This window comes from Erythrolamprus reginae, chromosome 8 (assembly GCF_031021105.1).
Source record: "Erythrolamprus reginae isolate rEryReg1 chromosome 8, rEryReg1.hap1, whole genome shotgun sequence".
Lineage (NCBI taxonomy): Eukaryota > Metazoa > Chordata > Lepidosauria > Squamata > Dipsadidae > Erythrolamprus > Erythrolamprus reginae.
Genome location: NC_091957.1, coordinates 4,259,299 through 4,282,789, shown reverse-complemented (window position 1 = coordinate 4,282,789; position 23,491 = coordinate 4,259,299). Strand labels below are relative to the sequence as shown.

At 44.0% G+C, this 23,491-nt stretch overlaps 3 protein-coding genes across 3 annotated transcripts in view; 1 reads left to right on the top strand and 2 right to left on the bottom strand.

The window, feature by feature from the left end:
• Positions 1-2,148, bottom strand: part of GAPVD1 (GTPase activating protein and VPS9 domains 1) — a 38,762-nt gene extending 36,614 nt beyond the window's left edge. Inside the window, 1 exon segment of the mRNA XM_070759565.1 lies at positions 2,108-2,148. Coding sequence (XP_070615666.1) covers positions 2,108-2,148 — 41 coding nt within the window.
• Positions 2,149-2,218: 70 nt separating this feature from the next.
• On the top strand, positions 2,219-13,856 carry HSPA5 (heat shock protein family A (Hsp70) member 5). Its single transcript, XM_070758690.1, has 9 exons — positions 2,219-2,516; positions 4,243-4,408; positions 5,532-5,763; positions 6,769-6,906; positions 7,361-7,473; positions 8,246-8,636; positions 10,120-10,357; positions 11,963-12,130; positions 12,893-13,856. The coding sequence occupies exons 2-9, from the start codon at positions 4,287-4,289 to the stop codon at positions 13,456-13,458; spliced, it is 1,968 nt and encodes a 655-aa protein (XP_070614791.1). The 5' UTR covers positions 2,219-2,516; positions 4,243-4,286; the 3' UTR covers positions 13,459-13,856.
• Positions 13,857-16,241: 2,385 nt separating this feature from the next.
• RABEPK (Rab9 effector protein with kelch motifs) lies at positions 16,242-23,273 on the bottom strand. The gene is made up of 7 exons (XM_070758192.1): positions 23,037-23,273; positions 20,906-21,066; positions 20,359-20,511; positions 19,269-19,430; positions 18,994-19,143; positions 18,005-18,154; positions 16,242-16,507 (listed from the first exon to the last, which is right to left on the bottom strand). The coding sequence occupies exons 1-7, from the start codon at positions 23,093-23,095 to the stop codon at positions 16,260-16,262; spliced, it is 1,083 nt and encodes a 360-aa protein (XP_070614293.1). The 5' UTR covers positions 23,096-23,273; the 3' UTR covers positions 16,242-16,259.
• Between the last annotated feature and the right edge of the window lie 218 nt (positions 23,274-23,491).

Genomic DNA, 23,491 nt, shown 5'->3' with positions numbered 1-23,491 from the left:
TATATATATATATATATATACTTCCATGTTGCAAGGATGCAAGCCCATCATTTTACGATCTTTCTTGCCACCGCTGTTAAGTGAGTAATTGCAGTGGTTTAAATTAGTAACACGGTTGTTAAGTGAATCTGCTTGTCAGATCACACTGCAAGCATCATACATATGAATCAGTTGCCAACTGTCTGAATTTTTATTTGATCTGATCTGAACTGTCTTACTTGGAAGCATGTGGATGCTGCAAGGGTAGTTAAGTGTGAAAAATAGACTTAAGTAATCTTTTTTAATGGGTGCCACTTATAAAAGTTCACTAAGTAAACAGTTGCAACTTGAGGACTACCTGTACAGGTTTTTCTAACTTTTATTCTGCACAATTGTAGCTGAGTGGTGAATAGCAGCTGCAGCATGTGACTCTTTTATAAACGGGTGCAAAGACGGGCTACAAAAATGGCGGAAGGTCTTAAGCATAAAACTTATCAGGAAAGATTTAATGAACTCAATCTGTATAGTCTGGAGGACAGAAGGGAAAGGGGGGGACATGATCAAAAAATTTAAATATGTTAAAGGGTTAAATAAGGTTCAGGAGGGAAGTGTTTTTAATAGGGAAGTGAACACAAGAACAAGAAGGCACAATCTGAGGTTAGTTGGGGGAAAGATCAGAAGCAATAGGAGAAAATATGATTTTACTGAAAGAGTAGTAGATGCTTGGAACAAACTTCCAACAGACATGGTTGGTAAATCCACAGGAACTGAATTTAAACATGCCTGGAATAAACATACATCTATCCTAAGATAAAATACAGTTGTTAGTCATGGCAGTTATCTAGTTAGTAACAGGTTTGTTAAGTGAATCTTGCTTCTTCATTATCTTTATCATGGGACTCCAGGACATGACATGGACAGGACACAAAGCATTTGATTTTTGATTGTGTGACTATGGAGATGCTCCAGCTGTCTGTGAAAAATGGTCATATTTGGCTAACTGGCCAAGTATCTTGGCTCCTATGTATATGTATACTTCTCAAAAAAATAAAGAAAACACTCAAATAACACATCCTAGATCTGAATGAAATATTCTTATTGAATATTTCATTTGCACAACTAATCCATTTTGCACAACAGCATGTGGAATTGATTGCTAATCAGTGTTGCTTCCTAAATGGACAGTTTGATTTCACAGAAGTTTGTTTTACTTGGAGTTACATTCTGTTGTTTAAGTGTTCCCTTTATTTTTTTTAGCAGTGTATATATTTGATCGGTAAATTTTTAACATCTTCACTGTTTTCAGTATTTTTAATTAAAAAAAAAATTAAGTGTAGGCTGCCCAGTCATTGACAGAAATAGAATTGGAATACACATGGCTACATAAATGAATAAAATCTTAGTCTAGTCTTGTTGTGGGAATAAAAATGCAGAGGAAAATCGTTGTGGGTCTATTTCCTTGAAGGAAATGTTATTAAATACAGTACATGATGGTTTAATAATAAATGCATAAAAGTTAATCCATAATACTAAGTACAGACTCAATGAAAAAGTAAATCTATTTGAATCATAAATCCATGTCCCGTAAATGACCAATGCAGGATAATCCCTTGTGCACATACTAGGGAAGAATAAGGTCTTAAGGTCAATGCACATATGTTAAAAAGCACACACGTGTAAAAGCCACATGTATGATGCTCATCCTTCAAGCCCAACATATGTGGTCCTGCAAAGAGAGAAATTGGGCAATGAAGCATTTCTTAGCTGTTGGGAGAGCCAAGCTGGGATTCAAATGCCCATAATAACCCCTAGATAAGGTTGCTGGCTGTGGATGAGGGGGATTGTAGTACTCCCTTTCGCGGAGGCCGCTCGTAGGGAAGCAGCTTTCCATGCAAAGGGGTCACCCAGCTCCTTATTCCACGGTACTGAAAGTGGCTTTTTTCCTCCCCTTTCTTTCCCGACTTTATTTTATCACAAACCCCCTTTTGCGACCCCGCTAACGCGCGCGGAGGCCTTACTAGGCCTCGTAACCATGGTTACTCCCCGAATGACCCATCCTTCCCACCCCCGCCCCTTCCAGTACCGAACCTCTCACCCGCACGTGGCACCACGTCTCCTCCTCACGTACCAATCGGCGCTCACCGCTTGGCCCGCAGCGCGGTTTACCATTGGTCCGCGACACCCGGTGGGACGGCCCAACGAAGCGCGCGGCGGTAAGCTGAAGAGGAGGAAGAGGGGCGGGGGGCGGGGAAAGAAGGAAAAAGTGGGATGAAAAGGAAAAGGCGGAGGGAGGGGGGTTAATGCGCGTCACCGTTCCAAGCGGACCAATCGGGACCGGCCAGCTTGCCAGCCGCTGACCAATAGGGAAGCTCCAGCGAGGGAAAACCCACCAATGAGGGAGCTCCACGCGAGGCTGCGGGAGACTATATAAGGCGCAGATGGGCGCCGGGCCCTGAGTACTCGATCGGAGCATCACAGATCCTGGGACGCGGCAGGAGGCATTGACCGGCGGTGGGCAGCCCTTCTCGGCGAGATAGGTGAGGCCTAGTGGGATGCCCGTGGGTCCCCGGCCGAGTGAATGGGGGAAAATCTGATGGGAGCCTCTAATTTGGCCTGTAGCTCCCACCCAGGACTGCCAATCCCATCATCTACAGCCTGCAGGATGGGATGGGGGGAATCAATAGGTCCCATCATCCACAGCCTATGGGATGGGGGGGGGGAATCAGGAGGTCCCGTCATCCACAGCCTGCAGGATGGGATGGGGGATCAGCAGGTCACATCATCCACAGCCTGCAGGATGATGGGAGGGGGGGATCAGCAAGAGAAGAGGGGTGGCTTCTTGGCTGGAGAGGAGGGGACTTCATTTGATTCCAATATTTCATATTGTTGCTTGATTTGCTGCCTGGTTTTATATATATTTAATTTTAAAAATATATTATAATTTTTATATGTATTTAATAAAAAACCAACAGCTGGGAATTAACTGGCTTCTTTTTATTGGCTGCTCTTTTACTTTCTCCTCCTTTCAGTCCTTTTAATTCATTTTTTTCCCTTGTAAAATGACCTTTTTCCATTTAAGTTTGTTCTATTCCCAGCTTCTCTTTTGGGGGTGTGGATTGGTGCATTATTACAGGGTGGTGAAAAAAAGAAGCTTGTCAGCTTCAAAAACCTGGGTGGATTTTCGCCTGGAAATAACATTTGAATGCATGGGAAGACCTGAACCCAGGTCTGCTAAACCTGAGGCAACGTTTGGAATGAAGGTTCGGGTGGCATCTATTAGCATCTTTAAGATGCTATATCTTTTTTTTGAACCAGGGTGGCTGGTTTCACCCCAGTGTTGTGCCCACCTGGTGTTATATAACTTCAAGTAAACTGTCCACTTAGGAAGCAACACTGATTGACAGTCAATTTCACATGCTGTTGTGCAAATGAAATATTCAATGAGAACATTTCATTCATTCAGATCTAGGATGTGTTATTTGAGTGTTCCTTTTATATTTTTTTTGAGCAGTATATATATATATATATATAGGTAGGTAGGCAGATGTGAATTTGGGTGTACATATGTGTGTGTGACATTTTTGCTGATAATGAAAAAGGATGGGAGACTACTATAAATCTATTTATATATCCACTTCATTGGATTAAAAAGCCACCCAACTCTTGATGACTCTGGGTGGCTATATAAAATAACAGAGTTGGAAGGGAGCATGGAGGTCTTCTATTCCAACCCCCTGCTCGGGCAGGAAACCCTGCACCACTTCAGACAAATGGTTATCCAACATCTTAAAAACTTCCATCTGGAAGAGGCACAAGTTGTTCCACTAGTGAATTGATCCATCAGGGATTTTATCATTAGCTCTAGGTTGCTTTTCTCCTTGAGAATTTGCAGGCTGTGTATTTTTCGACTTAATGGTGTCTTGATTGTCCTTCCAATGCACACACAATCGCGGTGGGGTGTGTAGAGAGCCGGCGTGCATTTAAAACTGTTCTAGAACAGTCGATGAGTTAGGGACTTTGGCCTGCCACATCGCTCTTTAAAAAAGCAACAGGAACCAGATACTGCTTTGGATTTTTGTCAGGGTTTTCATCCTGCAAGAAGCCAGAAAAAAACTCCACGTTTATCTGGATTTCTGTAGGGCAGTCTCCATCTTTGTGTCGTCACTTCCCGGGCGCTTCCATGAATAATGATGCAAAAAAAACCCTGGGGATGTGCAACGCCATTTGGTCTTACCGCTCTGTCTCTGCTCTTCCTTCCTGCAGTGTTTTAATTCCCCATTGTGAGCCTTAAAAAAAACAACACCGACATGAAGTACTACACCGTGGTTTGTCTGCTGCTGGCCGGCAGCGTCTTTGCCGCCGAGGATGACGACAAGAAGGAAGATGTGGGGACCGTGGTTGGCATTGATTTGGGAACCACTTACTCCTGGTATGTGAAACGGAAAAAAAAAGAGCTGCTTCAATCAATTTTATTGTATTTTAACGAGTCACAATTTTATGACGACCGATGTGGTCCTTTTTCTCGCTTTGATATGGTCGATTGACTAATCAAATAAAGTTGATATTGATAGATTGATTGATATTGATTGAGTAGTAGATGCTTGGAACAAACTTCCAGAAGACGCGGTTGGTAAATCCACAGGAACTGAATTGAAACAGGCCTGGGATAAGCATAGATCCATCCTAAGATAAAATACAGGAAACCGTATAAGGGCAGACTAGATGGACCAGGAGGTCTTTTTCTCCTGTCAATCTTCTGTGTTTCTATGGATACTACTGGGTTTAATTGGGGAGCGCCTTGAAGATCTTGGTGCAGAATGTGGCTGGAATTTGTTACAGTGTGGGTAATTTTGGCTTTGCCAACAAGCCTGACAGCTGTAACATCTCATCTGATTTGTAACTGTTCTGTATTTATGTGGGTTTGATTGGATAGTTTCATTAGGGTTTATTATGGGTTTTACTGTCTTTATTACTAATTATTTAATTTTATTTATTGTTCTCTGTAAGCTGCCCTGAGTCCCATTGGGATTGGGGCGGCATATAAATTTAATTTAATTGATTAGCACACCGAATTGAAGCCCAGTCTTTCTTTTGGTGGTCTTACACGAGACCTGGAGGCATACAAACAGAGACCAGCCCAGGGATAGGCAGAGTTGGCTCTTCTGTGACTTGTGGACTTCAACTCCCAGAATTCCTGAGCCAATCATGCTAGCTCAGGAATTCTGGGAGTTGAAGTCCACGTGTCTTAGAAGACCCAACTTTGCCTACCCCTGGACCAGCCAAATGGGAGAGAGTATTTGTAGCTCAGGGTTGAAAGGGGAGGGGTCTGGTTGGCTTTCTTGGAGACGTTTTGTGACCCAACTAGCTAACGTCATCAGGGCCAAAGTGGGAGTGTGCTCTCATTTTATGTATTTCCCCACTAAGAATGAATAACTTGAATGTTCTGTATCAAAATAGCTTCCTGCCTGCCCACGGCTAGTGGTGTTTTGTGGATGCTTCTTTTATTTTTAACGCAACCGTGTGTTGATGGAAATGACTGTTCTTCTCTCTAGTGTTGGTGTCTTCAAGAACGGGCGGGTGGAGATTATTGCCAATGATCAGGGCAACCGGATCACGCCATCCTACGTGGCCTTCACTCCCGAAGGAGAACGTCTCATTGGCGATGCCGCAAAGAACCAGCTGACCTCCAACCCCGAGAATACCGTCTTCGATGCCAAGCGTCTGATTGGGAGAACGTGGAACGACCCTTCTGTGCAGCAGGATATCAAATATTTGCCTTTCAAGGTGGGCCAGGCTTTCCCTCTCCGTTCTTAGATCAGAAGTGTTCGAACTTGGCCATTTTTAAGACTTTGTGGGCTTCAACTCCCAGAATTCAAATGGGTAGGAAAAGTTGGCTCTTCTATGACTTGTGGACTTCAACTCCCAGAATCCATGAGCCAATTATGCTAGCTCAGGAATTCTGGGAGTTGAAGTCCACACCACATGTCATAGAAAAGCCAACTTTTACCTACCCCTGAACTAGGAGTTGAAATCCACAAGTTTTAAAAGTTTCCAAATTTGGGGACCCCTGTCTGAGATGTAAACATGCCTGGGATAAATTTAAACATGCCTGGGGTAAACAGATCCATCCTAAGATAAAATACAGGAAATAATGGACCAGGAAGTCTTTTTATGCCGTCAATCTTCTATGTTTCTAAATCTTATTTTGAAAGCCACATGAAGTACATTGCTACAGCTAGGCTGGAATTCATTCTTGATCACTCACCAGAATTGGTTCACCCATCAAATTTAAACAACTGGGGGGGGGGGGGGGGGTTGTTAATCTTAACATGGCTGAATAAAGATGTGAAGCCAACCTAGCATTAGCTTGGAAATGTAGCAGCTTTGTGTATTTTTATTGTTTATTAAATTTATTGTTTATTAAATTTATATGCCACCCCTCCCTCCAAAGACTTGAGATAGCTAGCAACATATGAAAACAGTATACACTGAGATATGATTAATTAAAATTAAGAATTACATTTAAAAAACTAAAAAAGCCTATGAAACATTTAAGTCCGTTCACTTTGTTGTATTTGGAAAATACTCTCAAATGTGGCTCTCGAAGCCTATTATTATTATTTATTATTATTATTATTATTTTAATTGGATTTGTATGCCGCCCGTATTTACTTATTGGATTTATACTGCCGCTTATTTTCACATGGGGACTCAAGGCACCTTACAAAATATAAACCCTTACTTACAACAATAAAATTAATATAATCAAACCCATCTTGTCCTAAACAGGTTATCGAAAAGAAGACCAAGCCGTATATTCAGGTTGATATTGGAGGAGGCCAAACCAAAACTTTTGCCCCAGAAGAAATCTCTGCCATGGTCCTGACAAAGATGAAAGAAACCGCCGAGGCATACTTGGGGAAGAAGGTAAGTAAGGCGTAGTTCCTTGAACCAGATTCTTTTTTTAAAATTTAAAAATAAATTTTATTTAAATACATATTTCCCCCCCTCACATAAAACAAAAACATTTAAAAAGAAAATTGGACCAATGTGTAGCAAATCTATATAACGGTTCTATATACATATTCCATTACGTATCCCCTTTTTAAATATTTGTTAAATACTTTTGAAAAAGTAACACTAATCATAATTTGTATAAGTAATCTTAAATCTCTATTTTTCCATTTTACAATTTGTCACCAGGAAATAGCTCTTTGTAGTTGTTACTTGCATGTAATTAGCCAACAATAAAACATATCCCAACATTTATAAAATTTGGACTCTTAATTTTTATTAATTTATTCTTTTTCCAAGGGGGAAGCGAATCACCCATATCACTTCCATCGATCGCTTCATTTCTTGTCTTCCTCTGTCTACTTAGGTCACCCACGCTGTTGTCACTGTGCCCGCCTACTTCAACGATGCTCAGCGTCAGGCCACAAAGGACGCCGGCACCATCGCTGGGTTGAACGTCATGAGAATCATCAATGAACCGTAAGTAGATGCCACCTCCTCCTTGTGCTTGTTCTGTCGGAGAATGTCTTTTTATTGAGGCAGAAATCGTGATATTTAAGCCTTGTTCAATCACACCTCACGTCTCTTCCGTTGAACAATGTTGAATCTCCACACCCCGTTTCTCACAATCCTTTGCCTTTATACTTCCTGGAAGTGACATCACACCTCAAAGAGGCTAAGGCCGTAAGCTAATAACTTTTTTGCATTTGCTCACCGAAAACTTCCCAGCACAGCATCCAACAGAGAATGTCTTTTATTGAGGCAGAAATCGTGATTTTTTTTAAGCCTTGTTCAGTCACGCCTCCCAGCCTTGCGTCTCTTCCGTGTTGAATCTCCACACCCCATTTCTCACAATCCTTTGCCTTTATACTGCCTGGAAGTGACATCACACCTCAAAGAGGCCAAGGCTGTAAGCTAATACCTCTTCCTCTGTAACTCCTCTCACCATTGGAGCAATCTTCTATAGCGAGTGTCAGTCAATCCACTAGCTTTCCACTCTCATGTCTTCATCACTTTCTGACTGGGACCACTCCCCCACTGTCACATCAGCCCCCTCTAGTGGTTGCTTAGGCTCACTCCAATCACTTTCTGCCTCACTCTCGCTCTCTACTTCATCTGGCAACCCCCCTGGCCTCACGTGGACAAGGAGCACTGAACAACACCGCTGACCTATTGCCATTGAGGGAAGGTGTGTTGTCGCCTTGTTGCCCTTCTAACATGTGCGTCTATTTCTTCCCGCTTCCCTCTACAGTACCGCCGCTGCGATCGCCTACGGCCTGGACAAGCGCGAAGGAGAAAAGAACATTCTGGTCTTCGACTTGGGCGGCGGGACCTTCGACGTCTCCCTCTTGACCATCGACAACGGGGTCTTCGAGGTGGTGGCCACCAACGGAGACACACACTTGGGCGGGGAAGACTTCGACCAGCGGGTGATGGAGCACTTCATCAAGCTCTACAAGAAGAAGACCGGCAAGGACGTCCGGAAGGACAACCGGGCGGTGCAGAAGCTCCGGCGAGAAGTGGAGAAGGCCAAGCGAGCCCTTTCTTCTCAGCATCAAGCCAGGATCGAGATCGAGTCTTTCTTTGAGAGCGAAGACTTCTCGGAAACACTCACCAGGGCCAAGTTTGAAGAACTCAACATGGTAGGTGTTGACTTTCAAGAAACATGTCTTTTTCTTATAAGACTGATCCAGTGAATCTTGGGGATATAACATTGGTGACAAACCTTTTTTTCCTTCGGGTGCCGAAAGAGGGTGGCCACCCTTTCAAGGCCAGAAATGGCCTGTTTTCCAACTTCTGGTGGGCTCAGTAGGCTCTTGTTTTGCCTTCCCCAGGCTCCAAAGGCTTCTCTGGAGCTGGGAGGGGGTAAAACGCCTCCCCCATCACCCTGGAGGCTCTCTGGAAGCAAAAAACGCCCTCCCAGAGCCTCTGTACAAGCCAAAAAATTTATTTATTTATTGGATTTGTATGCCACCCCTCTCCGTAGACTCGGGGTGACTAAGAACAGTGATAAAAAACAGCATGTAACAATCCAAATAACTAAAAAAAACCCTTATTATAAAACCAATCATACATACAAACATACCATGCGTAAATTGTAAAGGCCTAGGGGGAAAGAATATCTCAGTTCCCCCACGCCTGACGGCAGAGGTGGGTTTTAAGTAGCTTACGAAAGGCGAGGAGGGTGGGGGCAATTCTAATCTCTGGGGGGAGTTGGTTCCAAAGGGCCGGGGCCGCCCCAGAGAAGTCTCTTCCCCTGGGTCCCACCAAGCGACATTGTTTAGTCGACGGGACCCGGAGAAGGCCAACTCTGTGGGACCCAACTGGTCACTGGGATTCATGCGGCAGAAGGCGATCCCTGAGATAATCTGGTCCGGTGCCATGAAGGGCTTTATAGGCAATGACCAACACTTTGAATTGTGATCGGAAACTGATCGGCAACCAATGCAGACTGCGGAGTGTTGGTGTAACATGGGAATGCCTTGGGAAGCCCATGATTGCTCTCGCAGCTGCATTCTGCACAATCGGAAGTTTCCGAACACTTTTCAAAGGTAGCCCCATGTAGAGAGTGTTACAGTAGTCGAGCCTCGAGGTGATGAGGGCATGAGTGACTGTGAGCAATGACTCCCTGTCCAAATAGGGCCGCAACTGGTGCACCAAGCGAACCTGGGCAAACGCCCCCCTCGCCACAGCTGAAAGATGTTCTCTAATGTGAGCTGTGGATCGAGCAGGACGCCCAAGTTGCGGACCCTCTCTGAGGGGGTCAATAATTCCCCCCCCCCCCCAGGGTTATGGAGGGACAGATGGAATTGTCCTTGGGAGGCAGAACCCACAGCCACTGCGTCTTATCCGGGTTGTGTTTGAGTCTGTTGACACCCATCCAGACCCCAACAGCCTCCAGGCACCGGCACATCAGTTCCACTGCTTCGTTGACTCTGGGAGTTAAAGTTGATCCTTGGAGTTGAAGTCCATAAGTCTTCAAAGTTGCCAACGTTGGAGGCAGCTGACCCCTTGCTCTACTTTAAAAAAAAACAAAAAACATTTGAGGTCCAGAAATGCATTTCCTGGTTCTCCGAAGCCAAGAATAACAACAGCGTTAAAAACAAGCCACAAATTCCTTTGCAGGATCTTTTCCGCTCCACCATGAAACCCGTCCAAAAAGTCCTGGAAGACGCCGACCTGAAGAAATCCGACATCGACGAAATCGTCCTTGTGGGAGGCTCCACTCGGATCCCGAAAATCCAACAGCTGGTGAAGGAATTCTTCAACGGCAAAGAGCCATCTCGAGGCATCAATCCCGACGAAGCCGTAGCTTATGGGGCCGCCGTCCAAGCTGGAGTCCTGTCCGGTGATCAAGATACTGGTAAGCCGAGAGAATGTTAAGGATTGGTTCATAGAGATCCGACCCTGAGTTATCAAGGATACACATGCGCAAATGAAACATGGAATCCTAACAGATATCCAGTAGATAGTCAGGAGATATGTGTACTAGTTTGGTCATGCAAACCAGGTACAGTGGTACCTCTACCTAAGAAGGCCTCTACTTACGAACCTTTCTAGATAAGAACCGGGTGTTCAAGATTTTTTTTACCACTTCTCCAGAAACATTTTCCACTTACAAACCCGAGCCTCCAAAACTGTAACCGGAAAAGGCAGGCAGAAGCCTCCGTGGGGCCTCTCTAGGAATCTCCTGGGAGGAAACAGGGCCGGAAAAAGCGGGAAGAAGCCTCCGCGGGACCTCTCTAAGAATCTCATGGGAGGAAATAGGGCCAGAAAAGGTGGGAGAAGTCTCCGTGGGGCCTCTCTAGAAATCTCCTGGGAGGAAACAGGGCCTCCACCCTCCCTGTGGTTTCCCCAATCGCACACATTATTTCCTTTTACATTGATTGCTATGGGAAAAATGGCTTCTTACAAACTTTTCTACTTAAGAACCTGGTCACGGAACGAATTAAGTTCGTAAGTAGAGGAACCACTGTACATTAAAAGTGTATAAAATAGTATTTGCTTTAGCAAATATCGTAGTCAGGTTAAACAGTCCAGTCTTAATCAAGAACTCTCAATACATGAACAGTACTACAAGCCTTACTTGTACAACTTACAAATACACAAACCAGCATCGAACACACAGTTCTTACTATAGCAATCAGCAATACCAAACCCAGAAATAACAGAGATAGACAGAGAGAGTCATGCTTCTGGCTCCCTCTAGTGGTAGTCTCAAACACCAACTCTTAAAGCAATAGTGTTTCAATACATACAAGCATTCCTCGTTAGCCTGTTTATGAATTTCAATGCATGGGTATACTGTGTATATACACTGCTCCAAAATAAAAATAAACGGAACACTCAAAGAACACATCCTAGATCGAATGAATTGATTGTCAATCAGTGTTGCTTCCTAAGTGGACAGTTTGATTGCCTAGAAGTTTCATTTACTTTGAGTTCTGTTGTGTTGTTTAAGTGTTATCTTTATTTTTTTGAGCAGAGTACATACAATGACAAAGTATTTATTTACTATATATCTATATTGGGTTGGGCGGAGAGGCAAATAAGGAGCTGTGATGTTCCTTCAATACACCAGGGTGATTCGACACAAAAATATGTAACCCTTCCCTGGTGCAGAGCTGAAGGGATTGGATACTGTAGCCTAGAGGATAATTCTCTGCCTTACAAGGCAAAGGTTGCAGGTTCAAGTCCCAGTGGGTATGGCTAGCTGATGAGGCCAAAATAAGGCCGAAATAGATCTTTCCTAGTCTCCCTTAATTTTCAAATTCAGCAAAAAAACATGTGACATTATGTATGTATGTATATTTATTTATTTATTTACTATATATTACATAGTACTAACAAGGTTTAATTTGTGAAGTTAATAAGCCCTGGGTTGTGATGAAGGGTTGTTGGAATTTCTGACCTTTTCGCAAGGCCAATCCTTAAATTTTTCCCCCCCTTTAATTCCCCTTCTTTACAGGTGACTTGGTGCTGCTGGATGTGTGTCCCCTAACTCTGGGCATTGAGACGGTGGGAGGCGTCATGACCAAGCTCATTCCAAGGAACACAGTGGTCCCCACCAAAAAGTCACAGATTTTCTCCACGGCTTCCGACAACCAGCCGACAGTGACCATCAAAGTCTACGAAGGTAAGACTTACTTGCCTTTATTCTTTTTTTAAAAAAATGTAATTCATTTAATTTGTTTGACTTATATGCTGCCTAATCCCATGGGGCGCAGGGCTGCCTACAACAATAAGAATATGGTACAATTACAAGAAAGTAATTTTTGTAAGTAACAGCCGGGGGGCCCCCACAGAGAAGGCTCTTCCCCTAGGCCCCACCAAACGATATTGTCTGGTTGATGGGACCTGGAGAAGGCCAACTCTGTGGGAGCTGACTGGACACTGGGATTCGTGCGGCAAGAGATGGAGGTAATCTAGTCCGATGACATGTAGGGCTTTGTAGGTCATAACCAACACTTTGAATTGGGTCCGGAAACTGACCGGCAGCCAATGCAGTCTGCGGAGTGATGGTGAAATATGGATATGCCTTGGAGGGCCTTCCAAGGCATATCCATATTTCACCATCACTCCGCGGACTGCATTGGCAGCCGATCAGTTTCCGGACCCAATTCAAAGTGTTGGTTATGCAGCTTCATTTTGTACGATTTGAAGTTTCCGAACACTCTTCAAAGGTAGCCCCATGTAGAGAGCGTTGCAGTAGTCGAACCTCAAGGTGAGGAGGCCATGAGTGACCGTGAGCAAAGACTCCCTGTCCAAATAGAGCTGCAACTGGTGCACTAGGCAAAGTTGAGAGATCCCCGATGTTTTAATTTCAAACGCTTGAGGATCCATCCCGATTTCCCGCCCGTACGAAATCACATCTCCTCCATTTTCTCCTCCCCCGTAGGAGAACGCCCGCTCACCAAGGACAACCACCTTCTGGGCACCTTCGACCTCACCGGCATCCCCCCTGCGCCGCGTGGCGTCCCTCAGATCGAAGTCACCTTCGAGATCGACGTCAACGGCATCCTGCGGGTGACGGCGGAGGACAAAGGCACGGGCAACAAGAACAAAATCACCATCACCAACGACCAGAACCGCCTGACCCCCGAGGAGATCGAACGGATGGTCAACGACGCCGAGAAGTTCGCCGAGGAGGACAAGAAGCTGAAGGAGCGGATCGACTCCCGGAACGAGCTGGAGAGCTACGCCTACTCGCTGAAGAACCAGATCGGCGACAAGGAGAAGCTCGGAGGAAAGCTCTCGCCGGAGGACAAGGAGACCATCGAGAAGGCGGTGGAGGAGAAGATAGAGTGGCTGGAGAGCCACCAGGACGGTGACATCGAGGAGTTCAAAGCTCAGAAGAAAGAGCTGGAGGAAATAGTGCAGCCCATCGTAGGGAAGTTGTACGGCGGGGCGGGCCCTCCTCCGGGCGCGGAAGAGGCGGAGACCGGAGAGAAGGACGAGTTATAGGGCTTCCATCGGACCGGACCCGACCACGTTTTGTGTAAATAGAGGACTTTTTGGACATTCTATTTTGATTTTTATTGTGTTCCTTCGGTTTTAAGCTATTGACACTGGGATGCGATCGGAATCTTCACGCGAGTGGAGTTTGGAAATGTTTATATAGCCCCAAAGCGGCTGATTTACTGCTTTTCGTTAGCAGTTGATATAAGTGTCCCCTGGGGGGTGGGATTTGGGGTGGGGGGGGGAGATTTAACTTGCCAGGAAATAGGAGGGGAGGAATTCCTTGAAAAGCATTCTCCTTAACCGATTGTTCTATTTAAGAAAGAAAAAAAAAGTATGTGTGTTCCATGGAGAATTTTTTTTCTACCCTCCGAAGCGCCAATAAATTTGTTATTTACACTGAATTTTTTGTGGGAGCGGTTGCTTCCTGTGTCGTTGGTATTTCTTAATTTATGAATTAGATTTCTGTGCCGGCCTTCCCTTCAGACTCGGGGCGGCCCACAAGAAGAATAAATGCAGAAACGGGTAGAAATTGGAAGTCTAAAATATACTGCTCAAAAAAAATATAAAGGGAACACTTTAAACAACAGAATATAACTCCCAAGTAAATCAAACTATTGTGAAATCAAACTGTCCACTTAGGAAGAAACACAATTTGACATGGTGCTGTGCAAATGGGATATTCAGTGAGAATATTTCATCCATTCAGATCTAGGATGTGTTATTTGAGTGTTCCCTTTATTTTTTTCAGCAGTGTATATTCTAAAACCCCAATTTCTTAAAACCAATCATTCGCATTATATCCTATCATATCTATAGATTTATTCATCTGCTGGGCTAGATGTTAAACTCAATGGCCCCAGGCCTGCCAGCAAAGATGGGCTTTTAAGGCCTTAAGTAAGGCGGCGAGAGAATGGGGGGCAGTACAAACCCCTGGAGGGAGTTGATTCCGAGGGACTGGGGCCGCCACAGAGAAGGCCCTTCCCTTAGAAAGCCAACTCTGGGACCTAACCAGCTGCTGGGATACGTGGCGCAGAAGGTGGTCCCGCACGTAATCTGGTCCAATGCCATGTAGGGCTTTATAGGTCATAACCAACACTTTGAATTGCATTCGGAAACCATTTGGCAGCCAATGCAGTCCTCAGAGTGTTGGAGAAACATGGGCATACCTTGGAAGGCCCATAAATGCTCGTGCAGCTGCATTTTGCACCACCTGAAGTCTCAGAAGGTAGCCCCATGTAGAGAGCATTGCAGTAGTTGAACCACGATGAGGGCATGAGTGAGATGGCTTTTACTGCAGACCTTTTTTTACCCAGCTAGGTAACATCATCAGTTTTGTCTAATTATCCTATACTGAGAGAATCATGTTTCTGGCTCCCTCTAGTGGTAATCTCAAACACTAATTCTTAAAGCAACAGTGCTTCAATACATACAAGCATTCCTCGTTAGCCTGTTTATGAATTTCGTTGCATGGGTAAACTGTATATATACACTGCTCAAAAAAAATATCAAGGGAACACTCAACACATCCTAGATCTGAATGAATGAAATATTCCCATTGAATACTTTTGTTCCGTACAAAGTTGAATGTGCTGACAACATGTGAAATTGATTGTCAACCAGGGTTGCTTCCTAAGTGGACAGTTAGATTTCACAGAAGTTTGATTGACTTGGAGTTATAGTCTGTTGCTTAAGTGTTCCCTTTATTTATTTATTTATTTTTGAGCAGTGTAAAACTAAAAGATCTGCAAGAAAAACAACCAAGCTCAAATGTCTGCTAGAAAAACAATATGATACCACCAAAGACCCCATTTCGTCCCTGCCCTCTCTGCACACCCCACTCCTAGTACTGATGATGTTCCTAGTTGGGGTGATGAAACGTCTGCAGGAGAATGGCCGGGCTCAAAAACAGGCCACAAGAATGGTCAAGGAAATGGAGCCCCTCACTTAGGAAACCAGGTTGCAAGGCCTTGGTCTCTTCAGCCTTGAAAGACGGCGTTTAAGGGATGACGATCGAAGTGTATAAAATAATAATTTATTAGATTTGTATGCCGCCCCTCTCAAATCATGCATGGGATAGAAAAGGTGGATAGAGAAAAATTATTTCCTCTATCATGCAATAATAGGACGAGGGGACCCTCCCTAAAGCTCATAGGTAAGAAAGTGAGGACAAATAAAGGGAAATATTTCTTCACCCAGAGGGTCCTTGGTTGATGGAATTCCCTTCCAGAAGAGGTCGTGACAGCTGTCAGCCTGACAGCTTCAAGTCAGGATTAGACAGACTCATGGATGCCAAATGTATCGGTGGTTATTGAAACGGATGTCCAAGTGCCATCTCTATGTTGGTTGAGGCAGGCAGGGTTCCCTTGGGTCCAATTTCTTGGGGGTCAAGGGAAAGGGAGGGTTTTGCCTTCTCTTTCTGCTCAAGATCCCCATGGACAATTGGTGGGCCACAGAATGCTGGACTCGATGGGCTTTGGCCCATTCAGCATGGCTCTTCTTAGGTTCTTACGTTTCTTCCTTCCCTCCCTCCCTCCTTCCCAATCTATTGTTCATCCATCCATTCAACGGTATTCTTGGCTCTTCTTAGGTTCTTATGTTCTTAAAAGAGCACCAACCCTGAGCTGCAAATATTTATGATTTCTTCCCTGGAGCCCTGATGCTTGCAGGTGGAAACTACAAATATTTCCAACATGGTTGTTTTTCTGAAAAAAATAAGGGGGTAACCGCTTCTCTGCTTAATGGAATTGGGAGAACCGAGCCGCGCCCATCTGATACACGAGACTTACTCCTTGCACGGCCTAAGTTTATTCTCCTAGCACGCTCACAATACAGTCGTCGTAGATCTCTCCTTTCACGCTCATGCCCCCGAACACCAAGCAGAGGTAAACCAGCCCTTGCCCGGGCCGGCCTTCCCCTCGCGCAGCCTCTTCTGTGCCGTCGTCCTCGTGGGCGCCTCCGCCGGAGGTATCCCAAGGAATCACGCACATCGAGTGGTCCAGCCGGCCAGAAGGTAACGGAGAGATGAACTCCAACTGCGTCCAATGACGTTTTTCTGCAGGAGGTGTTCATGTTTTTTGGAAAAAAAGAAAGCCAAATGGGTTATTTTAGAAACAAGGCAGCAAAAATTGCCTAACGTTAGGTTTTGCCCGCAACGATGACCCTGTGAGGTGGGCTGAGTTGAGAGAGAGGGGGGAGGACCAGCCCAGTTTCCTAGTTGGTTTCATGGCTAAAGCAGGACTCGAATTCCGTGTCTCCAGGACTAGAATTTCATGACCTGGAACCTTGACAACCAATTTCATAGAAAGACGAAAGATTGACGGCAGAAAAAGACCTCCTGGTCCATCTAGTTTGCCCTTATACTATGTTCCTGTATTTTATCTTAGGATGGATCTGTGTTTATCCCAGGCATGTTTAAATTCAGTCAATGTGGAATGACCAACCATATCTGCTGGAGGTTTGTTCCAAGCATCTACTACTCTTTCTGTCACATAATATTTTATTGCATTGCTTCTGATCTTTCCCCCAACTAACCCCTTGTTCTTGTGTTCACTTTCCTATTAAAAACACTTCCCTCCTGAACCTTATTTAACCCTTTGAACTATTTAAATGTTTCAATCGTGTCCCCCTTTCCCTTCTGTCCTCCAGATTATACAGGTTGAGTTCATTAAGTCTTTCCTGATAAGTTTTATGCTTAAGACCTCCCACCATTTTTGTAGTCCATTTCTAACCTAATAACCACCTTTTATCACTAAAATTGGCCATTTTGCTGCCAAATCCTTCAAAATGCTTAATATGTACAGTATGTACACTATATATATTAAATATAACTTTATACATATATATAAACATGTGATACATATATATGTATATGTATACACACACATACACACACTCCGAGTTTTTGGAGAGGGGTGGCATACAAATCTAATAAATTATTATTATTATTATTATTATTATTATTATTATTATTACTGTTATTACTATTATTATTATTATTATATACATATATATATATACTGCTCAGAAAAATAAAGGGAACACTCAAAGAACCCATCCTAGATCTGAATGAATGAAATATTCTCGTTGAATACTTTGTTCTGTACAAAGTTGAATGTGCACAACAGCAGGTGAAATTGATTGTCATTCCGTGTTGCTTCCTAAGTGGACAGTTTGATTTCACAGAAGTTTGATTGACTTGGAGTTATATTGTGTTGTTTAAGTGTTTCCTTTATTTCTTTGACTAGTATATATACACAAACACACATATATATATACTGTACTGCTCAGAAAAATAAAGAGTACACTCAAATAACACATCCTAGATCTGAATGAATGAAATATTCTCATTGAATATTCTATTTGCACCACAGCACGTGAAATTGACTGTCAATCAATCCTAAGTGGACAGTTTGATTTCACAGAAGTTTGATTGACTTGTTTGCTGTTTAACTGTGCCCTTTATTTATTTTTTTGAGCAGTATATATATGTCCTGGAAAAGCCGTCACACCTATCTTGACAGGAGGGTTAAAATTAAATCGCCAAAAATACCTATGTGGTATCTGTACGTTGTGTTGAGCTCGCCTGTTGGGTCCATCCCTCCAAAGATGTAAAGGTGACCCTGGAAAGCAACTGCCGAGTGAGCCGCTCGGCCTCCAGGAATGGCTCCCGAGGTGGACACTTTCTCCCATTGTAGCTGCCCTGCGGAGATAACAGGATAACCCTCAGGGCTCTCCCCGGCAAAATTCAATTAAATCACAGCTTGCTTTATTCCCAGAAGCTGCTGCGGCGTAGAGGTGGAGTTACATAGAAACATAGAAGATTGATGGCAGAAAAAGACCTCCTGGTCCATCTAGTCTGCCCTTAATACTATTTCTTGTATTTTATCTTAGGATGGATATATATTTATCCCAGGCATGTTCAAATTCAGTTCCTGTGGATTGACCAACCACGTCTGCTGGAAGTTTGTTCCAAGGATCTACGACTCTTTCAGTAAAATAATATTTTCTCACGATAGACAGACAGATATAGATAATAGATGGAAGATAGATAGATAGATAGATAGATAGATTAGATAGGTAGGTAGGTAGGTAGGGAGGTAGATAGATAGATAGATAGATAGATAGATAGATAGATAGATAGATAGATAGATAAAGATAGAGAGAGAGATGAGAGAGAGAGAGAGAGAGAAAAGAGCCGGGGTGGCGCAGCAGGTAGAGTGCTGTACTGCAGGCCACTGAAGCTGACTGTAGATCTGAAGGTCAGCGGTTCAAATCTCATCATCAGCTCAAGGTTGACTCAGCATTCCATATTTCCGAGGTGGTTAAAATGAGGACCCGGATTGTGGGGGCCATAGGCTGGCTCTGTTAAAAAGTGCTATTGCTAACATGTTGTAAGCCACCCTGAGTCTAAGGAGAAGGGCGTCATAAAAATTGATTGAATGAATGAATGAATGAATGAATGAATAAATAAATAAATAAATAAATAAAAGACCAAAACGTACATTCCTTGCTAATTTTAACACCATAGAATGTACTTACTTATGTCAAGGGAGAACAGGTCGTCGTAAAACGTGTCACCTGCCAAGCCGCCATGTACAAACAGTTGATTCTCAACCGCTACCACCACGTGTCCATGCCGGGGGCCAGGAGACTGACCACCCACCTCTGGCTGTGACCACGTCAACGTAGCTGAAAATGGGAGCAAAATTAGGCTGCAAATGCTGCGTGGGAGGCTGGGAGTTTGCCTACTTTTCTTTTTAACCCGTGCAATTTAAGGGCTCGTGGGGGGAAAAAAATAAAATTTGTTAATTTACTTGAGTCGAATATGTGAAGTTGCTGATCTTGGACGGGATCTACTCCTTTATCCCCTCCTCCAAATACGTACAACCGATCCCCAATTGCCGCTGTGGAGGTGTGGAAAGTGCGAGGGCTCGGTGGGTTCCCGATCACCTTAGTTTTCTCCCAGGACCCGATTTCTAGGAAAAGATGCAGGCAACAAGACTTGGTGAATACTGTACAAAGAGGCCAACATTACGTTTGTCCCAATTCAATTGGGGAAGAAATATGGAAATGTTGGATTCTGGTGATAATCATGGCTAAAGGATTAGGGGAGAGGATATCCCAAATAATTAAGAATGAATGTACTGTAGGTAATAATAATAATAATAATAATAATAATAATAATAATAATAATGATAATAACAACAACAACAATAACAACAACAATAAGAAGAAGAGGAAGAAGGCAGATGGTTATCCAACATCGCTATTCCTTCCTTCCTTCCATCCATCCATCCATCCATCGTGCGCAGTGGTAAGAATGTAGTATTGCAGGCTAATTCTGCTACCAGGAGTTTGGTCCTGATCCTGAGTCATTTCAAAGTTGACTCAGCCTTCCATCCTTCCAAAGTGGGTCAAATGAGGACCCAGATTGTTGGGGGCAAGAGGCTGATTCTGCAAACCGCTTAGAGAGGGCTGTCAAAGCACTATGAAGTGGTATATAAGTCTACACCTTCCTTCCTTCCTTCCTTCCCTCCCTCCCTCCCTCCCTTCCTTCCTGGGGCAAATGAAGACCCAGATTGTTGGGGGCAAGAGGCTGATTCTGCAAACCGCTTAGAGAGGGCTGTAAAAGCACTAAGTCTAAAGGCTACTGCTCTCTCGGGAAAAAAACCAGAAGACTGTAACAACACAAACACAGGATTGCAATTTGGATGTAACGTGTGTGTTTAATGTAACTGCAGGGGTGCTGCTAGTGGTTAAGCACGAGGATTGGTCATGGGTCATCTACACTCAAGCGCCGTTTGCGATTTCAAACGGATGCTAAATAAATGGGTTGGTAGGCCCACGGCTATCGGCCCACGGTTTGGTTCAGATTAGCAATGGACCGAGCAGAGGGATACTTACCAAGATCCAAAACTTGTACGCAGTCTCTGTTCCCAGTTTCACTGGTGCCTCCATACACCCAAAGTGTGTTGGGATGGCTCCTGGGGATAAATGCAGCATGTTCATACCTTGGCAAGAGATGTTCCCAATCTAGTTTGGTCCAGCAATTAGCATCTGCAAGAAAAGGACGGAAATAGAGTAGAGTAGAGTATAATAGAATAGAATTCTTTAATGGTCACACAAGGAATTGGTCTTTGGTGCAAATAGACAAATCATTAAAATTATCTCTTTTTCTTTCTTTCTTTCCTTTTCCCCTTCACTTCTTTTCTTTCTTCTCTCCTCCTTTCTTTTCTTTTCCTTTTTTGGCTTCTCTTTGTAAATTGTATTTGATTTTTTCCCTTTTTGGTCTGTTTTTTTTTAATGCGAATAACTAATAAAGATATATTTTTTAAAATAAAAAAATAAAAATTTATCACCAACTTCTGCGCCGACACTGGAAATGAGACACACAGCCCCAGGAAATTCAATTCAGCAATGTCCATGCTTTCTCTCTCTCACCTTAACTTACCAAGATCAATAAAATAGGAGTCAGCAAAACTTCCACTTGGATTTGCTCCAGCGATGATAACCACTTTCCCATCTCTGCTTCCCGGCTTCAACGGAGGCAGATATAAAGAGTTTTGGCCCACGCGAGCGCATGGACTCTTCCCACCTAAGTCAAGGGAATACCTGGCAGGTAGAAAGAGGGAGAGACAGAAGAAGCATTCATCCAGCTGCCGATAAGAAATATTTGTAACTCAGGGTTGAACTGTGGTGCTTTCTGAGCTTTGGTGGTTTGCTTGCAGACAGCTCATGATCCGAATAGGTAACATCATCAATGCTAGTAGTGAGTGTGATTTTTCTCCCTGTTTATATACAGTACCTCCCTCCCTCCCAGCCTTCCATCCTTCCCAGGTGGGTCAAATGAGGACCCGGATTGTTGGGAACAATGTGTTGATTCTATAAACAGCTTAGAGAAGCTGTAAGGTTAAACTTATATACCACGATGAAGCGGTATATAGGTTTAAGGGCTTTTCCCCCCTTCCTTCCTTCCATCTTTCCTTCCTTCCTTCCTTCCTCCCTCCCTCCCCCCTCCCTCCCTCCCAGCCTTCCAAAGTGGGTCAAACACCTGGCAACTTCAAATATCAACCAACAAATGCTCTACCCTCCACATCGGCAAAAAGAATCCAAACCGCACATACGAACTGAATGTAAACAATCTCTCACTGCTAACCCACACGCAGTAAAAGACCTTGGAATACTAATATCGAATGACCTAAGTGCTAAAGCCCACTGCAATAACCTGATCCTACGCAGCTTCTGCTCAGGCAATCTCACACTACTCACAAGAGCCTACAAAACTTTTGCCAGACCCATCCTAGACTACTGCTCATCTGTCTGGAACTCATACCACATCTCAGACATCAACACCCTTGAAAATGTCCAAAGATATTTCACCAGAAGAGCCCTTCACTCCTCCACTCAAAACAGAATATCCTACGAAAATAGACTAACAATCCTGGGCCTAGAAAGCCTAGAACTACGTCGCCTAAAACACGATTTGAGTATTGCCCACAAGATCATATGCTGCAATGTCCTACCGGTCAATGACTACTTCAGCTTCAACCGCAACAACACAAGAGCACACAACAGATTCAAACTTAATACGAACCGCTCCAAACTTGACTGTAAAAAATATGATTTCAACAAGCGAGTTATGAAAGCGTGGAACTCATTACCGGACTCAGTAGTGTCAACCCCTAACCCCCAACACTTCTCCCTTAGACTCTCCACGATTGACCTCTCCAGGTTCCTAAGAGACCAGTAAGGGGCGTACATAAGTGCACTGGTGTGCCTTTCGTCCCCTGTCCAATTGTCTTTCCTCTCTTTCACCTATCATATATATTCTCTTCCTTTCATATATCCCCTCCTCTAAGTTCACTTTCACCCTCTTTTATATTATCACATATCTATCTTTCTTCCTATGTATTTGTGTATTGGACAAATGAATAAATAAATAAAAAATAAATAAATAAGGACCCAGATTATTGGGGGCAATAAGCTGATTCTGTAAACCGCTTAGAGAGGGCTGTCAAAGCACTAGGAAGCGGTATATAAGTCTAAGTGCTATTTTCCTTCCCTTCCCTCCTTCCTTCCTTCTTTCATTTTCCCTTCCTTCTTTCCTTTTCCCTTCCTTCCTTCTTTCCTTTTCCCTTCCTTCCTTCTTTCCTTTTCCCTTCCTTCCTTTTCCCTTCCTTCCTTCCTCCCTCCCTCCCTTCCTTCTTTTCCTTCCTTCAGGTTGTCTCAGCTTTCCCTCCTTCCAAAGTGGGTCAAACCAGGACCCAGATTATTGGGGGCAAGAGGCTGACTCTGTAAAGGGCTGCAAAAAGCGCTGCTGTCCGAGTCGAAACGCTATTGCCGCTGCCGCTGCTGCCATTTCCGTTTTGCAAAGGCTCTCTCGCACGGGTCCAAGCGTGCAGACGTGTGCAAAGGACCTTCCCTTTCGCCCTGATGCGCGTGCATGCAAAAGGCGGGGTTCCCCACGCGCTACCCCCCCCCACTCCTGCCTTCAAGCAACCCCCCCCCCCCCCGCCCTCGGTTGCACTGTCGCCCAGCAAGCGCGGGCAGTGGTGTGCACACGTGCAAAGGGAGGCCCGTACCAAGCGGCCGCCTGCGGCTTCTGCCGGGGCTTCAGCTTCCGCAGCTTCTGCTTCTCCATTGAGGCAAAGGCGGGGGGGGGGGGAGGCGGGGGGGGGTTGCATGGTGACTCCGCCCTCCCCGGGCCGTTGCTAGGCGATCAGCATCAGCCCCAACCAGAGGAGAGCGAGGTGCCATTTTACCATTAAAAAAACCAAAACATTTCTCTTCTCCAATTGATTTGGCGCCCTCTAGCGTCCTTTTGCAAATATAAACATAAAATATATTTATGTTCAAGCATAAAGTCTGCGGAGAGGGGCGGCATACAAATCTAATAAATAAATAAATAAATAAATGTGCGTTTGCAATAAAGTCCACGGAGAGGGGTGGCATACTATTATTATTATTATTATTATTATTATTATTATTATTATTATTATTATTATTATTATTATTATTAATTAGATTTTTATGCCGC